Below are 22,760 nucleotides of genomic sequence, written 5' to 3'. Positions count from 1 at the left end.
ACTTCCTGTGGGTTTTCAGAGTTGGCTGCATGCTCTAACTAGCCTCCTTTCCTGGCTGAGGCATAATGTTGCCTGGAAAGGCACAATGTTGGAGGTATGTCATGGGCTCTCCGTAATCATTACGTGATCATGTATTGGCATTTAGCCCATGAGCCACAACACAGCATCCGCAGGGTCCCCTCCATTACTGCTACAAATCACTTAGGCTAGTCTTCTCTTGAAGATATCTGTTAACTTCGGGCTGTGTTCAGAGGAGGCAGAGCGTTACTTTTCATCTGTGGAAAGGAGCATATCTCAGATTTACAGATGAGATGCTGCCCAGCCAAAGATTTCCTGTCACAGGGTAAAAGGAGCAAGGCAGATAACTGGTTTGCAGATTGGAGAAAGGAGCAGAGGTGGAAGTGCTGTTGCATAGCAGGAGGGCAGTATGGTTTTGTCCCTTTGCTGTGAACTGTTTGCTGTACGAATGAAGGAATGTAACCAACCGTGGGCTCACCAAAATGAACTCTGAAAGCAAGGCGCCAATCCAAGGCGCAACTTGGATTTACTGTGTGTGATTATGAATTGACAGTTTTTGAGAAAGAGTTTAGCCTTCATAGTTTAGAATTCTAGATACTCAATTCACTTTGATCATTTCTTAAAGAGTTAGCAAATGTCTAAGTACATTTTGTATATAGCAAAAAATTGTTTTTTTTCTTTCCTCTTTTGAATCTGATAAATAATTTCTACATTTTTTTTCAAATTACTAGGATCATTTATTCTTTTTATTAATTTTTTTATGATATTGAGCACCTGAGTTACCTGTTGGCATTGTGGGCCAGTCAAGATTTCTGCAGCTTGTTACCCACTCTAAGCAAGAGATGATTTGTCTGTATTTGCTCTGGAGAACCCTTCCTCCTAGCAACATGTACTGCTAGTTTCTGGTGATCATACAGGCTCTCTTGCATTGGAGTCAACACAGTCTAACCACTTTCCTAACTTCTTACGGCAGGGGTAGAAATCTTTTTTTCAAACTCACAAGTGCATATAATTTAATTGTTATCTCAGTGGACTACTAGTAAGATCATATTTGCTTTTTCTGCATGTTTCTGATTTATGTGGTAAATTTGATAAACCTGTATTTTATTTGAATATGAAATGACTCTCTCATGAAATTCATTTTTTTAATATTCCTTCAAATGTTTCTTCAAATATGCTTTCTTTCTACATAGCTGTGATTCACATATTCCATGTATCTGTTACTATGATTTCCATGATACATCTATTCAGTCTGAGTATTCTGCCCTGCTTATAATTAACAAATGAGAATCAATTCTTTACTTAATAAAAAAGTTAAAAGAATAATTTAAAAAAGAAGGGAGGAAAAGTATCCTATATCAACTTATCTGTAGCTCTAGAGAACTTTAGTATTCAAGTAATCATCAGGATTTCTTTTTGACCCCTAAGATGCTAGAGGTTTAATTTTGCATTTCTGTTTGGTAGAACAGAAAGGCCCTTGCATGAAAGGAATGCCATTTCAGTGAACTTTATTTGACAGTCTGTGAGGAAGCTTTGGTCAAACAATTTGCTATGGCAACTTAAATTAATGTGTCTTGCTACCACAGTAGGCATGGCAAAACTGCACTGTAATAGACAGGTCAGTCTTTTTGCTGCAATTGCCATAGCAAAGTAACAGTTGAGCAGATTGTAAAATACTATTTATAATTGGCCAGACCCTTCCATAAAAACATTCTACCTGAGGTCACTGCTCATTAATAAAATGTTTTCTGTGGTACAGAAGAAAAAACATTTCAGACAAAGGAGATTGACATAAAAAAACAGAATTTTGATAGAAATTATTGAGTATGTATCACCCATTTGAATGCTATGCCATGTTAAAAATGATTGTGAAATAGGTATAATTCCCCTCCTTCCTCTTGTAATCCAGTAGGTTTTTTCCTCTGTTTTTACTTGTGTGTGTCATGTTATATATTGTGGCATAGTTTGCACAACTGTAGGTCCAACCAGCTGCTTTCTAATCCTCATGTTCATCTCACTGTTCTGTTTCTTTTGTTGTTTTAAAGGGTTTTTGATTCTTTAGTAAAATTGCATAGCTTTTGAGACAAAATTTTCTGAGCAAGAGAAGCCTGTTTAGAAAAGATTATTGGAAAAGAGATTATTTACTGGTGTACAATTTATTGTCGTCTGAGGGCATACATCCACTACTGAGTTACCACTTTACCACTGAGCTACCACTTACTTTGCTTTGAAATGACTCGGACAGCTGAAGTTGAAGCAAAAGTAAACCTGTCAACACTTTGTCAGAGCATGAGAAGTAGAGCCATTTCGTTTTGACTTGCTTCAGGAAGAAGGGAAGCTCAGAACGCCTGGGGAAGGGAATCTCACGACAGCTTCTGCAGAAGTGGAGACTTGAGATTCCTCTTTTGCTGGAATTATAAGTTATTAATGTTTCTTCTTTGGAAGCCAATGATTACAAGAAAATGACTCTAACATAATAGGACAATGAGGCTTCATGGGATGTTTATTAATATTTTTCCTGTTTTCTGTGTCTGTAGGAGAAAGACGCAATGATTACGCCTATGCCATTTGCAAGGCCACAGGACTTAGGCCCATCTATTGCTATTGTAACTAAAGTAAACCAGATTCAGGATCATCTGCTGAAGAAACATGATATTGAGCTGTATATGCATCTGAACCGACTGGAAATTGCTCCTCAGATTTATGGACTGTAAGTGTTTACAAAGCACTGTTTAATTTAATTCCTTGTAGTTTTATGTCATTGTGTTAGGACATTTTTTGTCCTTAACTTCAGGAATAGAGAAATGGGGTAAAAAGAAATGCTTATTATCCCTTAGAACTTAACCGATTGACAGCCTTACAGTAAGTGAAACCATGGTGTTTGTACAACATCACCAGTTCAGATACAGTCTTTTCAACAGTGTATTGGAGAACTTAGCAAAGAGTCTCTCAATGCAATAATGAAAGTACATACTGAGTTAAGTATGTTACTATATATTCTACTTGAAGTCTTCCTGTTAAATAAGAAGTTGGACAATAGGGCACAGCAAGAGAGAAAAAACCATTAGCATTGAATGATTTATTTACTTAATTTTGTCACTAGTTCAACATCAGTCAACTTCTACCTATTACAATAATGGGGTCATGGAGACAGGTCATATTGGTGCTGTGGAGCATGCTGAAAGTTAAAGCACAGAGACATAAAAGTGACTCCGCATGGCGTCAGCTCGGGTAGTCCCTGTTCAATTAATGTGGTTCAGCTGGCTCGGTGACACACTCCCCTCTTCTAGGAGCGCTTACGAGATCAGGGCAACTTTGGATGAGGCCTGTCCCCATATGTTTGCATAGCATTGTATCCAAACCATTCATGTCTGCTATATTCAAGCTGGGCCAGTAGTGCTGCCAAGTCTGCAACTTGGATTTACTGTGTGTGATTATGAATTGACAGTTTTTGAGAAAGAGTTTTGCCTTCATAGTTTAGAATTCTAGATACTCAATTCACTTTGATCATTTCTTAAAGAGTTAGCAAGCCATATGTATAGTTGCAGTGACAGAATATAAGTTTTCAGAAAAATTTTAGTTTTGTAACTTTTTACTATGATTTAAAATTAAGGAATGCTTTGTCTTAATTAAATTAAAAAAAATTTAAAAAAGTTTTAATTGTAGTTGTGAATTTCCAAATGTAATTGTGAATTACATTCAACAGATCAATAGAAAATATAGAGTGGAAGGGAAAAGGAGATTCTGTAAATGTCAGGGTTCAATTACAAAACATAGAAGTAAAGCCTAGTCTGATATTATAATAAAATGGAAAAATACTGAGACAGTACACCCTCAAGAGACAAGCTGAACTTGAGTGTAACTAGTAGTCTCAGACTTGCAAATAACATATATTTGGAAGACAAATATCCAGACTTGGCTACCTTTTTTAAAAAGTCATCATTCAATAATTTTGTATTTACATTTACATTTGGATTTCAGGCAAGTTTAGAATAGTTTCTAAGGTAATTACACAACAAACTTAAATAGTTTTGATATCAATGGGCTACAGAGAGAAGAGTAGACAGAGTAAACATAAGGTATTAAAAGTACAAAGAGAACAGGTTATCCTGTTAAAATATTTTTTGCATGGTGTAGGATTGTATTTTTTTTAATATCTTCACTAGTCTAAAAGAGAAGGCAAACTTCACTAATAAACTTCATTGGCAGTAATAAATTGGTGGCACTATAAATACCAAGGAAAACAAAGACAGTGTTTCTGTTTTATGAAAACACACAGAAAATAAAGATAAACCTCCAGAATTTGCAAACAGGTATTTTGGGGAAGAAGTAATTTGTACTGTAGGTATTCACATCAGTAGAAGTGTATTTTGCCTTTCAGTAAGGGAAATAATTGAAAGAAAAAAATAGACTTTAGCTCAAAACATGACATTTTAACAACAGAAGAACAGTGCAGTCTGGTATGGCATAAGTAGAAGAACTGAATCTGAATAAAGAAATTTACTGTTAAGGGAATGAATTATGAGAGAGAGCTTCAGGCTGACTATCAGGAAAACCTTACTAACAGGGAACTGTTAGTCTGTAAAATAATATATCAAAATTAACAAAGGAAAAACCATCAGAATATTTTAAAGGTAGGCTTTGAAAAACTCCCAGAAATAGATAGTGTTATAGAGAACAAGTCTGCATTGGCAAAGGAGGGAAGTAGGTTGCCTGTGAGGTCGTATCTTTCTCTGATTTCTGATTTAATACAGAGGACAGGAGAAAAAGTAAGAGAGAGGAACGTGACTGTGTTGTATTATTCTCACTTTTAAAGCTGTCTGAACTCTTCAGAATACTAATTTCCAGTAGTGAACCAGTTGAGCGTCTCAGATGCTGGTTCTTTTCCCATGTTTAACATTTCTTGAACTAGAAACAGCATTTCTGAAGCATAATAGGTTATTAATAATTTCTAAACATAACCTAAGTGCAGAATTCATGTGAGCTTTGTGTTGAAGTAGGGGTTTTTCTTTGCTGAAGTTTTTTTGAGTTTGCCAACAATATTCATTTGTGATCCTTCATATCACTCTAAATAATACACGTATAGAAGAAGGAAAACTGGGAATATCACTCAAAAAAGATTATGTAGTTAGAGGAAAAGGATATCAATATGAAAAGTTTGTATTCAGTGGAAAGTCTCCTATGGCCTAAACAAGTTGTACAGTTTATGTATTTAAAAATACGGTATTTTATACCTTGCATGTTTATACCTTGGCATAGAAGGTACTAAAAAAAAAAAAAAAAAAAACATTTATACCCTTTGTAGTTTCATAGAGTTTATTTCAACCTTTGATGTTTACAAATAGTCTTTTTATTTTTACAATAGTGGGGAGATTTGTACAGCTGAGATGTCGGGTACCCCAGTCTGTTGTATAATGTCCTTTGAAATAGTATTTGGTGATATACTTCCTGAAATCATGGCTACTTGCTTAGAAGAGCAATTTTAACAGGCATTTCTATGCTTGTGGTATGATTCTTTAATTTTGCTTGATAAATGCTGCTGCAAAGACTGTATGCCATTTTTGTGGAAAAGTATGCTTATTATTTATTGTATCGATATTAAAAAGGAGGAGGTTTTCTTCATTAGTTAGTCGTGTGTAAACCATGCTATCATTAGCTGTTCCCTTGTGTTCTAGACTGTACCCTGTGAAGTGCTACCAATTTAAAAGAATTCTTTTCTCTTAATTTCTGTTTTGTGATATGGTTTAGTTCAGAGGACTAAATTTTTTTATCAGTAAATGAATGACGTCAGTAAACGGGCATGACATTACTTAGCTGTCTGATTTCATTTCTGATCAGAAAGAAAGCAGTCTTTGGTGCAGTAAGGTGTAGAGTCCTGGCTATGCAACACTTCTGTTCTATGATGATGCAAGTTGGTGTTGCTTATGCTGTAGCCTTAACACGGGAGTTTCTCTAACTGGAAATTCTGTGATCATGACCACAGTTTGCTCCCTGGTAGTCAGCCTTGCATATCCTTGTGATAATTAACCACTATGAATATCAGCAAAATGGAACCAGCAACACAGAGATAAAAGGCTTTGTGTCTCATCATTCTTAAGTCTTTTATGTGCCATGTCTCTATTTTGTTTTTAGGCCTTAAGATAATGAGTTGTAGAATAATATTTTTTAATGGTCCTGGTAGCATAGTGAATTGCATGTAGTCTAACCAAACTGTAAATAATTTTCCAATCATATCTAATTTTAAGCTCTGTAAAGTAAAGTACAAGAATGGTTTAAAAATAAAAGGTAATTGATTGCATTAACAGTTCGGTGACATGTCTCCTGATAATAATTTTTTCACTAAATAAAAACAAAAAATGCTAAAATTGAACAGAAAGATTAGGCGTATGAAAGGTTGACAGATGGAATATTCAGTTTAATTGTAAAATTAGATGAGTTAACAATGATTAATGTCTTGGATAAAATGGTATTCTAGTGTTAATTTATTTGACCCTTATATCTAATTCATGTTAAAGTACAAAATAATCATTGCAAAATCATTCTGCAGTTTCTGCAGTGGCCAGTGTTTGCAGTGAGAAATTAAGCAGATTGTGTTCCCAGCTTGGGAAGGGACAAGGTTGGAAGAAAGGCTTCATATATCCATATCTTAGGACATTTTCTCCCACTTTCAGTAGTTTGTGGTGGAGGACTTAATTTTACATTTCATTTAAAAGATGAATAAATTGGAAAAGTCCCACATGATATTTTTATAACTACTTCATTTTATATACTGAGGGTTACAATGTGAATTATATTCATATTGCATCACATCCTCATAGAACTGCATGCAGTGAGTACAGCCAGATTGTGTAAATATATATAATATGGCTGTATAGAAATAATACACATAATGACATAAGTGTAAAGAGCTTTAAGAACAAAAATAAGCCGTTGGCATAAACTCACTACCTCCTGCATCACAGTACTGATGGCAGATTATATACTGATATTATATAGGTTAGGAAAACTCTTTCTGAGCACATATCTCCCAGACACAGAGCATGTGCAAAAGTGAGCATAAATATTTCCTGATAGCTTAACCTCAGTACAAGAAAGGCCTTCTTCAGGATATTCGGTGCTGATGCCATTGCTTCCCACTGCTGTTCTACTTCATAGTGATCTGTCAGCTAGACGGACTGTGTACCGCAGTTTGAGGTTCAGTCAGCCCTTTAGGCTGATACCACAAATGCACTTCAGGAAGAAACCTATTTCACATAGCAAAATTTGGAATGAAAGATGCGTTTGTTAACTAGTCACACGTGTGGATTGGAAGCTAGCATTGGGAAGGTTATGTTACAGGAAAGTCAACAGCAGATGTGCTGCTCTGCTACTACTATTAGTTGCTTTGCTGTGAGCACTACTGTAGGGCATCCGCTTGTTTCAGGTTCTCTCCCTTGCCATTATGGTACCGGACACTAACACTATCGCTCTATGGAGGGAGAAGTTAAAGGATTTTACAAATGCAGGGACATAAGTCATATACATTGTATCCAGAAAAACCTTCCACAAGTCATCACCATGAGGAGTAATCTTTGCGATCTCCAGAAACAATAACCACAGAGATCAGTCTTGCTAAGGAAAACTTTCCAGATCAGCCAGGATGTCTGGGTTTATTTTGAACACTCACGTTTGACAAAAAGAAAGAGAAATAATATACAGCATGGTCCAAACTAATTATAGTTCCTATATAGTTTTTAATCCAGTGTCATCAATTAACTGGACAGCAACTACAATGAAAGCAGCTTAGTGCTATTGTGCACTTAATAGGCGAACCACCAAAATCTGCCCTTGATATTAAAATAAATGAGTATTGCAGAATCTAGCAAGAGCTAAGACCAAGTAAATATAAAGTCTTGCAGAACAAAGTAAGAATTCTCATTTAAGTGTTAAGGACCAAATTAATCCTGAATTTAGAAACTTATACTGCTGTTGATTTCCAGTAATTATTTTCTGTTTGACATAAATAATTACATATAAAGCACATTTTTTAATATAAAATAGATTTTAATGCTATATAAACCCTAGCCTGTCTGTCAGTAGAATGCTTTTTAAGAATTTAATGCCAGATGCACAGACTTTTCTAATAAAAATTATAATCCACTGTTGGGCCCTCAAATTAAAAAGAGACATGTTCCACTGGGATTTTAGATAATGTTTTAGGGGATGGCTCAGGCATCTGAAGACTTACTACCAATGCTATCTTGTATAATGAAATAAGCGGCCGTAAGAGAAAAGCTGCAAGTTCAAAGTAAAGTGACGGTAAGAAGAAAAGATAATCCAAAGGTCATTTAGGAAACTGAATTGAATTTTGATAGAGAGAGGGATTGTCTCACCTGTTGTTGACCTGCCAGTTGTATTGTGATAGTTTACTTACTTGAACGATTTGCTTTGTGCAAATAAATGTAGACAGTTCTTGAAGCATCTTGGCAGGTACCTTATTTTTAGGCAACAGGCAAGTATTATTTAACTCTAAAGCTGCTTTTCTTTTGTTTCAAAATGATGCTACCCACCTTTTGTTTTCTTATATGACAGATATCTGTTGTTACTCCTTGAGTTTCTCCAAAAGGTGTATTGTTTTTTTTGATTGAAAAATGTTGTTTTTGATCTTGTGTCAATTACCTTCTCCGTTCTTGGTATGTACTCTGCTTAAAATTACAGTATGATAATTCTACTTTTATTCTAGTTTTTCCTACTCTCACAAGTAGTATTTTAGACTTAAGACTTGAACTTATATATGATGTGAAAGCCCCCTCTATAAACAGAACGAAGGACTGGTTAAAGCGTCGAAAGTGCTCACCTGAGTTTTACTTTCCTGCCACGGAATTATGTGCAGAGCTGATAGTGTGTAGTACCACATGGCTGTGAGGATGGAAGGCAGATGCAGGTGATGTGATATGAAGTACGTGGGATTATCTATGTCTGAGAAGAAGCAAGCAAGACAGCTTCCGTTTTGATTTATGTCACACAGCCTTAAAAAAAAAAATAAAAAGGGCTCATTAAACATAAGTGGGCTTAGAGACCAGAGGATTTGAATAGAATAAATATCTTCTGACAGGTATGATGAATTTAGTAGGGATATATACAGGTGTTTGAATGGTTGTCTTTATGTCTTGTCTTTGTAGTCAGTAGCTATAAAAGCTGAACACTGAATGGAAGAATTCTGCTGTAGCGACGAATTTCAGGCGTCGTGTTTCAAATACTTACTTCTCCTTTGTTTTCTTCATAGTTAATCACTTCAGCTGCTCAGGTTAGCTAGTACTGTCCTGTTTTGTTTCTTTCAAGGACAAAAAAAAACTTAGGAAAACTCAGAAAAAACTTAGCCTAGAAAACTCATGTAAAAATGAGTACAAAAAAAGCAATAGACCGTAGATTAAGCGTCTGTTGCAGGAAACAGTTACCTCAGCATACGCTTGAAAGTTGAAAGTGTGACCGTGTCCATGCTGAGATGGTGTTAGCAGGGAGAACACAGGAGCATGAACTGGCATGGTTACTAGCAAATTTGCTAACTGGCCAGGGCACTTATAAAATGCAGATCTGTGGATAATTCATGGTCTGGTTAACCTGTGCTTCATCTCTACTGCTTATTCTTACCAGCCTATCTCAATCAAGATAGTATGGGCGTGCTAACACATGTTATTAGCACACTCTTTATTTTCGTGTGAAGACATGCCTTTAGAGCTGTCCAGAAAGTCATGAACAGAACCATCTGCACTGAGCAGGAGGAAAAGATCATCCTGCTATCAGTCTTTAAGATAAAATCAGTATCCAAGAGTCATATTATCCAAAGACTAATGGAAACAAAAAGTCACCATGAGAATCTTTTTCTTTTGCATAGTCCCAAAATACGCAGAAAAGAGCTTCCAGCTTCCAGCAAAGAGCCTCAGCAAGAATATCACAAACACAGTTCAGATACTCGTTAATTTAAGAATTGTGCTCTGTTTTTTAAACACAATTGAGACCAAATGGGTGGCGCAGATAAGAGGAATTCTGTTTGAAATCTTAAACAACTGAGCATGAAATATGTAAATGCAGAACATAGGCCTGTTTGTGGCACAGGAATTAGATTCCATTTAAAAAATCAAGATTTTGCATATTTTTGTTATTACATTTCACAACAGACTCTGCCATTTTGGATTTTCATGGAAGAATAGGGAGGAGAATGACAGGCAGTTGCATTAGAGAGAAACCCAGTGGTTATTAAACTACCTTAAGATACAGGGCATCAGCATCAGGAAGAGTATAGTCTTCAGTCTGTTTCCCTCAGCCCAGGAGGGCATCTTAACAATCCAGCCCTTCTGGGTCATTTTCCTCTTAGTCCTTGGTTTTAATGGAAAATTATATCCTCAAGCCAAGATTCATTCCTAATGAAGATTTTGTCAAAACGTAGTGAAATAGTAATTTTGTAGGAATATACTCCAATTTGCATTTTCTCTAGAAGTTTTTGATTGCCCCATGGAATGCAGTTTATTTGAAAAAGAAGGTTACAGTGACAGTATTAAGAAGAATGCTTCTCTTTTACCTTTTCTCCCTACCAAAGTAACCATCTGCCAGCTAGTCAAGTCAGTCTGCCTGCTGTTTCTCCTCCTTTCCACTTGAGATACTGATTTCTCCTCCTATACCTTCTCCTTTCGGTCAAACTAAATGTTACAGACTGAGGTGAGAGATTTGAAGAAAATGGAGAGAATTCAACAGATAGATAGGCTGTATAATTTCAGTTGTATATCATGAGCCATCTCTGATTGTTTTACTGGGAGTTGTTGAGTTGGATAAATACATCTCATTGCTGGAAGTAAAGGCAACAGAAAAACATCCTTCTCTGAAAACAACATCACGAGTGTCCTAACTTTTAAAATGAGTGAGCTGTGCAATAGTTCTCCGTGAGTTTGTGAACCTGTTTCTGACATCTGCTAGAGTTGCAGAAGCTTCAACAAAAAAAATTCAGGTTCCTAAAAGGTGCATGCCTTGAGTATCCTTTCTGATTCTGATGTGTTTTCAAACAAGAGTTTTTTAAAGGATCATATGAAATATTAAAGAAATAAATCCATATTTGAAGAATAAAATCCATTAACAGGTCACAGGAATAGCTTGCTCTGCAGTAGTGCTGTTAATTAACATAGGCCATTTTATATAACTTATAAATATTATATGAATACACAATATTTTAACTTAGGTAAACAGGGAAGAATGATATTTGATAAATGTTTCTAAAAATTGAATTACTTTGCCAGATATGATAAAAAATAATTACAGTATTTCATTAGCCCTATTACTAAAAGTGATAGCATGAGACCCTAAAGGGTTGAGACATTAAGGCTCCAAAATTTTTGGCCAGAAATTAAAATCTGAATACAACCCTATAAAATTGAATTGCATAGCAAAAAACTGAAAAAATAGAGTATCAGTTTTGTATTACCAACTTAATTAACCAAGGTGACTAGGAAAAGTAGGATCTGGTTTTCAAATAAATGTTTTGAAATCAATGAATAAATCATATTTGATTTTTTTCAGAAAGTCAGGAGTATTTCTCTATTATATTCTTCCTCTGAAAATACTCTAAGATACCCCTTGTAGCTTGATATTGACTGCTGTTGATGACTTCCTTGAATTTGCAGATAGCAATGTTTATAAGGAAAGAAAACAGTGGATGCACCCAGAACTTTGTCACTCAGTATTGAGTATACTCACAACAGCAAACTAATTATTCCTGAATTTCAGAGAAGCAAAACAGTAGAACCCAATGCAACATCAGGAGATCACCGACACCTGTTTGGAAAGTGCTCTAGAGAAATCTCTTTTCATAGACCTTTATATTGGCATCTGTAAGTTTTATTTTTCTGCTTTTCTTTGCTTTTCATCACCTGCTGAAAATTAGGACCATGTTAGCTTGCTTTCTCTTACTAGCTTTATGGTCTTGAAATCTGAAGAAGTATCCAATACAGTGATCTTTTCATGCCAGGCAAGCAAAATAACTTTTTTGCTCTGGGTATTAAAAGAAGAGAGAGGAAAGAAAAAGATTTCGTATTTTCTGCCCTTTAAGTGCTTTTTTAAATGTACTATAATATAATGAAATTCTCCCTGCTTCTGTCTGCCATATCTCCTACCAATGATGTTACCATTTTTTTTTAGCAAAGATTGAGAAGTTGCTAACAATATTTTCATACTTAAGATAAAGCTTAACACATACCCACATGTGTAATGTAGCAGCAGAATGACTGTGTAATAGATTATATGTTATTAAATGTTTTTACAGTGCTTAAATCAAAATTCCAAACAACATCTAACCACAGTCCTTAGCTGTTTACAACTCACGTCAATAAACACTGTGTGAGGTGTTAGAATTTAAGCTTGGGCCTTCTGGTTTATTCCATTTCTCCTAACAAGTACATGTGGGAATGACGTGCAAAATTTGCAGTATCCACTTTGGAGGGTGTTACTTTTTTTTTAATAATGCAAATACAGTCAAGCATAAATATGTGGGACAACTTGTATCCAAGAATTTTTCTAGTTGTCTTAATTATCTCTCACAGAATTCACAAAGTAGTAGTTAGACAATAGAAGAAAAGAAACAATTCCCACAAAAAAATTGCAACATTCCAAGATATTTCATAGCTAGAAAAATTAATGAAAGCGTTAAATTTAAATATGTGTAGACTGAACTATAGAAAAGGTAATGACATCTTTGACCTTAGCAATTCTATGGTTTAACAAGCTACATATATTGAAAATTGCTTAAAAGAATTGTGATAGATTTCATTTTTTGTTTGCTTATTTCAGTAGCAGCAATCAGAAGAGCCTGTATAATGATGTAAACCCACAAGCAACCTGAGTTAGTGTTTAGTTATACATCCTGCTTTATTGTACTTCTGAGTTCTGGGACTTTCCCAATGAAACACATACCCTGATTTATCTTCTGTGTCTGAAGTGTTCTTTACCTTATGACTCTGCTGCAGTCTTTGATATTCCCGGTGACATCACGAGACAGCTGTGTTGCATTGTGTTTAAGCAGTGCTAAACCTTTAAACTTTAAGTGAATATTTTTCTTTTTGGAGGTATAAATAGAATACATAATAAGCATCTGTGGGATATGCAATTAATGTCACTTGTGAGGAAAGACCTTCGTGATGCACTTGGGTTTTGGCACTCTTAAATTATGAGCTCTTTACTACACGCATGGGATAAATTCCATATCCCCCAGATGCCTATTATGTATCTTCCATGTCCCTTAATTCCTATTAGCTGGATTAGTAGTTGTTGTGATGTTGAGGTTTATGGTAATTTAACTGGGGTGGTTCTCAATGATCAATAAATAAATTTCAAAAGTTTAGTAATTTTTATTTTCTAGAAATTCCGGTGTGTATTACTGTAACAATTTACATTAAATACTAGTTGGATATAAAGGAAACTTTGGTCACCTGAGCACATTAGTGTATCCATTACCTAAATTTCAAAAACAAGCAAATATATAAAGGCAAAAGACTTGAGTAGCAAAGAACTGTGGCATCAATGGCTCAGCTACAAGGTTTCAGGGTAACCAAGAAGGGTTGTATCCTTCAGCATCCACAAATCTTCAGAGAACCATTTTCACAGATAGTCAATATTTTGTTGTTAAATTTTGATATTATTAATGTTCCAGTCACAATCATTATCTGGAGAGTTTGTCAAACTGGTGCAGAATGGCCTAGATTACTTATCAACTCAGAAGCAAATAAGATTTTTAAAAGACTCAATAAAGTCCAGTGATTAATTGTTATATATTCTGATTCATGCCTATCCCATTTTATTTAATTTAATAAAAGTCTAAAATGATGATTAATCCTTTCACACCAGCAGTTGCTGGTACATCTATTACATGTCCAATCTGAATTCCTCTGCCAAGGAGTTAACTACTATTTTGAACTTGGTGTGAAAAATATCATTATAAATTTCATTAACCTGATCATCAAATTTAAAAAAGTCAACTCATAAAATCCATTACTACATATCATGCATCGAAGATTAAAAACTGGTCCTCAGTGGGCAGGAATAGCCAGGATTTAATTCCCACAGCATATGTTTAAAGTGCTCATATGACATTATTGTATCTGTAATTATCAGAATTTTATGTTTATTAACCCAAGTGAATTAAGAATCTTGTTTTGCGTAAAATTTAGCATGCATGTTAAATTGACCATTAATTCAGAGCATACTAACGTATATGTATTTACTACAAAGATATTTGTTTAGTATAATGTAATAATTTTAGCATTTAGAGAACTGAATTCCTTTAATTTTTTCCTTCTTGAATAAAATAATTTACTACTTCAGTGCTAACAGTTGGCTATCTTACAAACCCACAGATGTGATATAGATTTAAACCCTACAAAAAGTAGTCCTTCTTGGGGAAGCTTGAAGTATTTCATGTTTACACTGTATCTCAACTATAAGTAAGTGTTCCCCTTCAATGAAACATGTTTCCAAGTAGGTACTATCTACTAGTCTTCAGCACTGCTTGGCCCATTCATAAATAGACACTTCTCTACTCTCTGCATTAAGTATGGGTGAGCAGAGAAATAGGCACAGAAGTGTTCACAGCTGTCAGGAATTCTAAATAGATTTATTACTTATATCTTACTATTGTTGTTCAAGTATAAGGATAAAAGTTCAGTAAATGCATGAAAATTATCCTGCCTGATTTAAGGATTTTAGAAAAAATGAAGCCTGCATACCAGTGAAAACAGGAAAGTGTTGTGAAAGCCCTTGTAGTTGTCACTTCTTGCCTGGACACAAGCTTTTGTAAAAATAACCCACTACAAAGTTCAGTTCATTCATATAATTCAAATTTACTTTTATTGAAATGAGTTTGTCTGCTTTTCTTCTAACCCCAAACACAAAAAAATTCTGAAGGTTAACCCTGAAACTGCAATTTCCTAGAAGCTGGCTCTGAGCAAAGGTGAACCTTGAGGGCTGTTAGTAGAGCCAAGCTGAAAGAAATGCAAAGGCAATCTGGTATGGTGAGTGAGTTTGGATTTTTTTGCAGAAAATTGGTAAGAAGTCTCTTTTGAATAAAACCTTTATTTTTCAAATCTCTGTTGCACAAACATCTTCTACAATTAAGACAGTTGCATAATCCAGGAGTAATTTTTAGTTGGCACCTCTATAACCCCTCAGTTTCAAGTCAATGCAGAGCATTGACTTTAAAATATATCAGACTTACCACTCATGGCAGATCTAGTGCTTTTCTAAGGATTGCAGACCTTCTCATTCAGGTTTTGAGAAACAGTGCTCATTTTCCCTGTACCTTTTTACAAAGCATATTTGAAGCTAGGCCCTTGTGCCTGTGCAGCCACCACCTGAAATGCTGCCCACGGGGCCAGGTCCCACTGCCTGCCTGCCTGCTCTGCGGGTGACACAGCTTCCCCACTGCACAGGCACCCAAGTGGGGCTACGCACACCAGAAGAAAAACAGATGGCAGCATCTCCAGTTTGCCGCTGTATCTAATTTGTAAATTATTACTAACAGATAAATATTTTTAAAATACTGTATTCGATTTTCTATAAAAACAGTGAAGAATAGGTAGCTGGGACATGGAGCATTTGTCACTACCCAGCCACTGAAAAAATGGTTGTTTTTTACTCGTGGTTCCAAAATGCAGTCCCTTACTTGACTCCAAAAAGAAGGATAGACATCACCAGGATTGCTCCCGACCATATCTGTCCTACATTTGCAAGGAATATCTATTTAGAGAAGGCTATGACTGTTTCATGCCAGTGAAAGTGCTTACTAGTATCCAGTGGTCCATATGTGATTCCAGCATAACAGTTTACAGGAGGGGAAAAAATGGGAATTCTGGAGTTCTTACCAAACCACAATAATTATTATTTTTATTTATTTAGCATTGTGGGAAAATGTGCTAGATTTTTGGAACAAATAAAAAATGCAGCTCGCTCCCAAAAGAGCTTTTTGACTCCAAGATGGACTTGGGCAGCACACGTAAAATGGTAATATAATAGGTGCCTGATGGCGATGCTCCTGTGAGCAACGGACTGTGGCTTGTGCCTTCTGTACTTGGCACGGCTGTAAGTTTAGATATTTAGGACTATTACAACTATTATTGCATACTGCAGGGAATCGTGCTGCTGCACTGCTTGGTATAGTTTCACCTTGGACACTCTTTCATGACCTGTCTTAATGGTTTGGTCCATTTTACTTACCCATGTCAAATGCTTTCAGAAAGGAAATGGTAAAGTCAGGAGGGATGAAAAGGCCCCTGTTTAGCCACCATAGCCCTATTTGAAATGTTCTTTTCTCTTTTTTTTTTACAGACAACTAGCATTATTTCAACTGCTGGTGTTAGCAGTACAGAAATATTTCAGAATAGCCAGGTGATCCAACAAGGATTTATAAATCTAACACCTCAAAATCTAAATGTGTCATGAAAACAGATTTGTGCTATAAGATAGTTTTGGTTCTCTCAATATGAAGAAAGGAGGAGAGTCCTTCAGTGATTTTACTCCTGGACGGAGTAAAAATGCTATGAATAAATGATTTAAAAAAAATATTTTAAAAATATATTTCTACGACTCTTAAATCAGAAGAGTTTGTCTACTGTAAAATCCTTGCTTTTAAAAATCTTGCTGATAAATAATCTTTGGTCTATTTTTGATGCATCCTTGCTTTAAATAATCTTTTGATCTATCCACTGTTGGGCTTGGAGCACCATTTTGTTTTAACAACAATTGTTTCAAATGATCTACTTGTTGTATATTCCATAAAAAATTCTTCATAGTTTGTCTGCAGGTAAATGTATGTTACGTATACAGAGCTGAATTTTTGGGAGAATGCTACTACTCTATGGACTGGAATAACATCCAGCAGTATTTCGTAGGATCACGTAAAATCTTATAACTTGTATTAATTTTTAAACAAAATAGAGAATAATTTTCTAAACTTTGTGGAGGAGTTGCTGTTAATTATCAAGTCTGGAGTAATAAGAACAGTGCCATGTTTCCTTCCTGAGATGAAGACTGTTCTTTGAGAGATTTAAGAGCTTGAAGTTTAGGTTGCTTCTGAAGAAAAATCAAAATTTTTTTCCTATTTTGTTTGCTCTGTTTTTACATTTTGGCAGTTGCTAACCCACTGAGTCTTAAATATCATTACTTTGCTTCTAGTGTGTGTCCACACCTGAAATAATTGCAGTATTTTTTCTTGAGACACTTTCAATAAGTAGCTCTGAGGCAGAAGTACCTTTGGCTGCACTTGCTCTTTGGCTGCTGCATCACTTCACAAGAGAAGTCGTCTATAATAAAGTGTTTCATGGACGTATCTGAATCTTCCAATTCCCAATGCATGTATATATATTTTTTTTAAAGTCTCAAACTAAGAATTACATAATTTGTATAATTACCACATTAAGTTTGGGAGCAAACCAGAAAGAAAACAAGACAACATCATAAATATGTAGTTAGTAAGGGGAGGGAAGTGGAGAGTTTCTCTCCCTGGATAAGATAAGGTGTGTTTTCTGCATAGTTCAGTCATTAAATAATGCAGGAGGGTTTATATCACATGGGCAGAGCCATTTGGAATGCCTGGTAGTCCAAGTGTGAGATAAATACATATTTACACAAAGTAAACACATATACTTAAACATGGTTGTGTATATATAAAATACCTAAATACAGTGTAGTCTCGAACATAGGGTTCTTCATTCTTTGTATATTTGTAGGTGTGGAGAGTGTCTTACATACGCAGATATTATTAAAAATGAAATGGTTTGTTTAGCTAACTCCTAAGTAACAGATTGGCAAAAAAAAAATGGTTTAACTGATTTTGGTGTGTGTAAGGGGGGAAAGAAGGTTCTTTTTTCCTTGTTTCCTCCAGTTATAAAAATTACAGTGATTACACATCATAAAGCCTATCTGTAATAAAACGCATCAGCTGGCCAAGGTTTTCATCGCTCACTCAATAATCCATTAATACAGCAACGCTGCCCAGGCATCTTTATAATACCAACTCGGAGGTAATTTTAATCAGCTAGACCAGCTGGTATTTAACAGCAGCTGCTGGAGACGCCACAAATATACTCAATAGCTGACATCTTTATTTGCAGTTTTTCAAGGGGAGAAGAGATCCTCCTGTGGTTACTTATATTAAGCCTTTTTTTTTTTTTTTTTTTTTTTAGTATTGGTACCAGAGGGTAATACCTGAATGGAGGAGAGAATAAAGTTAATATAAAAAATAAAAATTATATTCTTAGCGTCAGAGAGCTTTTCCATGAAGTCTCCTTCATAAATGAATGGGGGGGGGGGAAGAGAGAGATGCTGGCTTTGTGGGAGTTTAGAACCTTTTCCTGGTATATTTACACTAATCTCAGACATTGCTTGCAGCATAAAATGTACTCTGCAGTGCTGCATCTCCCTGTCTTACTGAAGCTTTCCTGTCTCTCTGCAATATGAATATGTGATAAATAGTGTTCTTGGTAGAAAAAAAGTGGTGCTTGCTCACATGTCTTCGATTTTAGCTGACATGTACTCCTTTTGTCCTCAGTTTTGGTGTAGAGTGGCTGTATGCAGGGGTGTGTATGTATATATCTATGCTTAAATGCATAGTGTTTGTGTATGAATAATACACAATATGTTTATTTGTACTTCTCATCTCTTATAAGGCTAGAGATGAATTCAGCAACTGAATAAAGTGCTGCTCTCTGCAGCGGTAAATGTGGAATACTCTCTCATCAGGATGGGGTGAACAAGCAGAGGCAACATGAAGTTAACAGTCACAAACACATTATAAATAAAAATTTAATTACACTTGGGGGAGCTTGGCGTACAAAGCTCACAAATCCATAATGGAGCTTGCTGGCTATAAAGGCCTGATCTGTTTGTTAAACTCCAGTATTCCTGTCCTACTGCATTTCTTCTTTTGTATAAAACTTCAATTTCTGCATTGGTTACTGATTGCTAAAAAGACTGACTTCGCTGGTAAATCGTTTTGTTTGTCAGATACCAAATGCCATATTTCTTTATTAAGAAAATAGTTAGGATTTAGGTGGAGAATGGGAGGTACAATAGGAAGTATAAGCGTATCTTTCTTCATTGACTATATGTAATATGGTATAGTACATGGAATATGTGTTTAATATGAATGTGACTTTTTGGAGATAGGTTTTTGTTAATGTATGAGCAAATTCTAACATTACAGCCTCTTCGTAACAAAGATTTTTAAAATTGCAAGTAATAGTTTAAACAGTTATGAACATGGAAAAAATAAAGTAGACATGGAAATGCTCCTAGGACAGCAACAGTAGAAGTACTCCATAGTTTTTGTTTTCTTTTTTTTCTTTAAAATTTTCAGTCTTACAGCTGAAAGAAGTAGATAGACAAAAGGGACAAACTTGGTTTAGACCAGAATTCATTTCTATAAATCTTTAAACAAATTTGGAGTTGGACTAGTCAATTGTAGGTACTCATTTATTAGTCCCAGCAAGTTACCTCCTCTGTCGTCAAACACAGATCTGTCTGAGACTGTGATTGACTGCTTCAAATTAGATTCCAGTGACAGAATGGATTACTGAGATTGCAATTTGACTAAAAAATACTTAGCAAGCATGTTTTCTCTTATTTGTAGTGAAAACAGTCTGTTTAAGTTTGTTTAGTGTGTTTGACAACAGACAGTTTGATATATTGCTGGGCACAGCAGTAGGTTGGACTTGAGTGGTATTAGCTTTCACTGTTTTGATTAATGGTAATTGTTTCAATGAAAAGGCATGTTTTACGTACAACTCATAGTTCTGGAAAACAGAAGTCAACTTGCAAGATCTGTAATTACTGTTCTGAGTTAGCATATAAAAAAGCATGGAGAACATGCAGACAAATCACAGTAGGGTTTTTGTACGTGTGTTTATTTTGTGTTGTATTGCATTTTGCTTTGTGTAGCTTTTACACACTGCTTCTTGTGTAAGAAAATAAATCTTAGATTTTGTCTCTTCTTAAATGCTGCAGCGTGCTTTAATACATGTTTCTAAATTCTACAGTGTAGTTTGAATCTTGACATGATGAAATCCTTTCTATGTTTTCGTTCATCAATAACAGCCCAAAAGGTAAACCTGGAGACTCCTCTGTCTCCTCTCGTCCCCCTCTACACTGTCCTGTGGGGAAGAAAAAGGTATTTGTTCATCTTCTAAGTTCTTTCTTTCTGTTTATAAAAACGCTGTCTTATCCCACCGTCCGAATGTGCTTTCTAGTTTCCTTAGGATTTTTTTTTTTAATAGGTATTTCATTTCATTGTGCACTTAGGAAAATGGAAATATATGATAATGTTTATATTTAGGTAAATGAAAGATTGCAGTGTTGTCTTCAGGTGTAGCCAATACCAGCATAGTAAAACATGTTAACTGTTATTAGTAATGTCATCTTTCATATATGTAGTACTTTCATTCTAGAAGATTCTGGCTTCTAGAAAATGTAGATTTAAGCCAAAAACCTAATTAAAAATATATCTCCTTCTCCCTACATGTTAGCTTCGAAGTATTGTTTGTCAGTTTAACACATAGTACCAAAATGTCTTTCTTCTGCTTTGGGGATACAAAAAAGTACCATGAAATGAATATACTGGAAGTACTGTTAAAGCATCTCTAGAAGAAGAGAAAATTGGTTTTATAGGTTCCTCATTTTATGACGTGCTTTCTTCTCAGATTTTAATATTTTGTAACATGTTCTGAAGGAAGAAATGAATAGATAGTGCTTTTCTATATCTGAAACATGTAGGGGCATCACAACCTACCTGAATTGTTCCCTAGATGGTATTAAAAAGAAAGCAGTAATATCTAAATTGTAGAGGGAGGCAACTAGATTTCTAAGTGTGGTGCCAATGTTTGTAGTCAACAATGAGACATAAAAAAATTGTAGCCCATGTTGATAACAGCAGGGTTTGAGGTTTGTATTATTAGAGCTTGCCTAAAAGTATTAACACACAACTCATGTATAGCCTTTATATAAGCTATATTCTACTATATATTTTGAGGGGAAATAAAAATCTGTAAAGCATGAAATTGTGGTGTTACAAAACGATTATTTCTAAAAGTGAATTATCTCATCTCATAGTAGTACAAGCTTGGATTGCTATGTTAGATGTCAGGTGGTTTATTTCTGAGCAAATTACAAATTAATAAATGAATGCTTTAATACTTACCTAAACTAGTGACAAGAAAATAAATACTATTTTTTATTTACCTTGCAGTTAACAACCATGTGTCATTGTGGCATCTTTTATTGAAAGGAACTTTATTTAAGTAGCATAAACTTGTTGGATGGGCTTCAATTAAATGATGATTTGTTAATGCAAATGTGTAGCGAATGACTGGTAGTACATCTGTCTCTTCATCCATAGGCCATTACTGTGCAGCATTAGCACATGATTGTAAAAAACTAGAAATCATTATATGCAGGTAGTACATATTCAATCAATTTTGACCTTATGTCTCCGACGAAATAAAAAAAGTATGCAATGTAAATGATATTTAATCTGAACAAAAAAGGGGAAGAGAATCTTTGAATATCTGTGATTCAAGCTGTTAGATGATGTGAGGTGACTGCTGTTTGGGATTGATTGTTATTGGTGGCCCCAGTGGGGAAGAGCCAGCACATTAATCCTGTGTTACTCCTCCCTCATGCTCCTCCAATCCAAATAATATTTTTTTTATATTAGGAAATAAATACTCTTCTGTTTATTTAAAATTTCTTTTTTTTCCCCCTGTTTCGGAGATTGAAAGGAAAAAGCTCTGTATTGATGACCAATGTTAGCCAGTTAAGCAGGCAGTGACAATTAATACAACAAAAAATCGTACAATTAGCTTCAGCTCCGTAAGTGTCTAATGAGCCATTTGTCAGTCTTTTGGTGAAATAAACTACTCTATCTTAATTCTCCAGTCTTGCAGCAAATAAATAGAAGTTATGAAACACCCGGGCACCAATAAAATATAATTTATTTTGCAGGGCATGGCAGAACTCCTTACATATCTAAAATGAGCATGTTATTTACAAACGACTTGTGATACTAATATAAAAAAGGATTTCAATGTTAACTGCTTTCGTTATGCAGTAGATATGTTTTCTTCCTGATTTGTTTAATCATTTAAATGTATAATTACTCCTAAAGGCGTGCGAGTTAAAATGACTTCTCCTGATGTGATTAACTTATAAAGCCAAAAAGAACCTCAGAAGAGAACCTGAGAAATGCCAAGGGTCAGCTTTCTGTAACTGAAAAATTATGAATGTTAAGAAAGACAAAATACTAGTTTTCGTTTGGGAATAGTCTTTTTCCGCTGTTCTCTTCCTGTCGTTTTTGGCCTTGTCAGCCGTAGACACCTTTTCATAGAAATCACCACGATGGCAGTTGCCCTCCAAATACTGCTGCTGGTATCTACGGTGGAGCCAACGCAGTCGGACCGGCAGAAGCTCCTCATCTCCCCACTTGCAAGCAGAGCTCACGATAGTCCCCAGAGCTCTTAGCGCTCTGTCTGCCGGAGATTGTCAGAGGCGGAGAGGGAGGGTGGTACAGGAACCGAGGGGCCTGAGGAACGCTCTCTAGTACAGCCTGTGTGAACGGAGAGGGACTCCTTTTGCTGAATTAGGCTTGAAGAGAACCTGAGTTTTGCTGGCTGAGTGATATAAATGCTTAGATGAACATGTAGCTGCTTCCGTTCTTTCCAGGTGGAGACATGCTGCGC

General features: G+C 35.4%; 1 protein-coding gene across 11 annotated transcripts in view; it reads left to right on the top strand.

Annotated features, from left to right (window-relative positions):
• TBC1D5 (TBC1 domain family member 5) overlaps positions 1-22,760 on the top strand; it is a 322,054-nt gene that overhangs the window by 197,779 nt on the left and 101,515 nt on the right. For all 11 annotated transcript variants that reach the window (XM_062569298.1, XM_062569297.1, XM_062569299.1 and 8 more), the window contains one exon: positions 2,556-2,728. In XM_062569298.1, the coding sequence (XP_062425282.1) occupies positions 2,556-2,728 (173 nt within the window). The remainder of the gene's footprint in view (positions 1-2,555; positions 2,729-22,760) is intronic.

The sequence above is a fragment of the Rhea pennata genome, chromosome 2, assembly GCF_028389875.1.
Source record: "Rhea pennata isolate bPtePen1 chromosome 2, bPtePen1.pri, whole genome shotgun sequence".
Taxonomy (NCBI): Eukaryota; Metazoa; Chordata; class Aves; order Rheiformes; family Rheidae; genus Rhea; species Rhea pennata.
The sequence above is the reverse complement of the archived record's forward strand: the minus strand, read 5'-3'. Positions and strand labels throughout refer to the sequence as shown.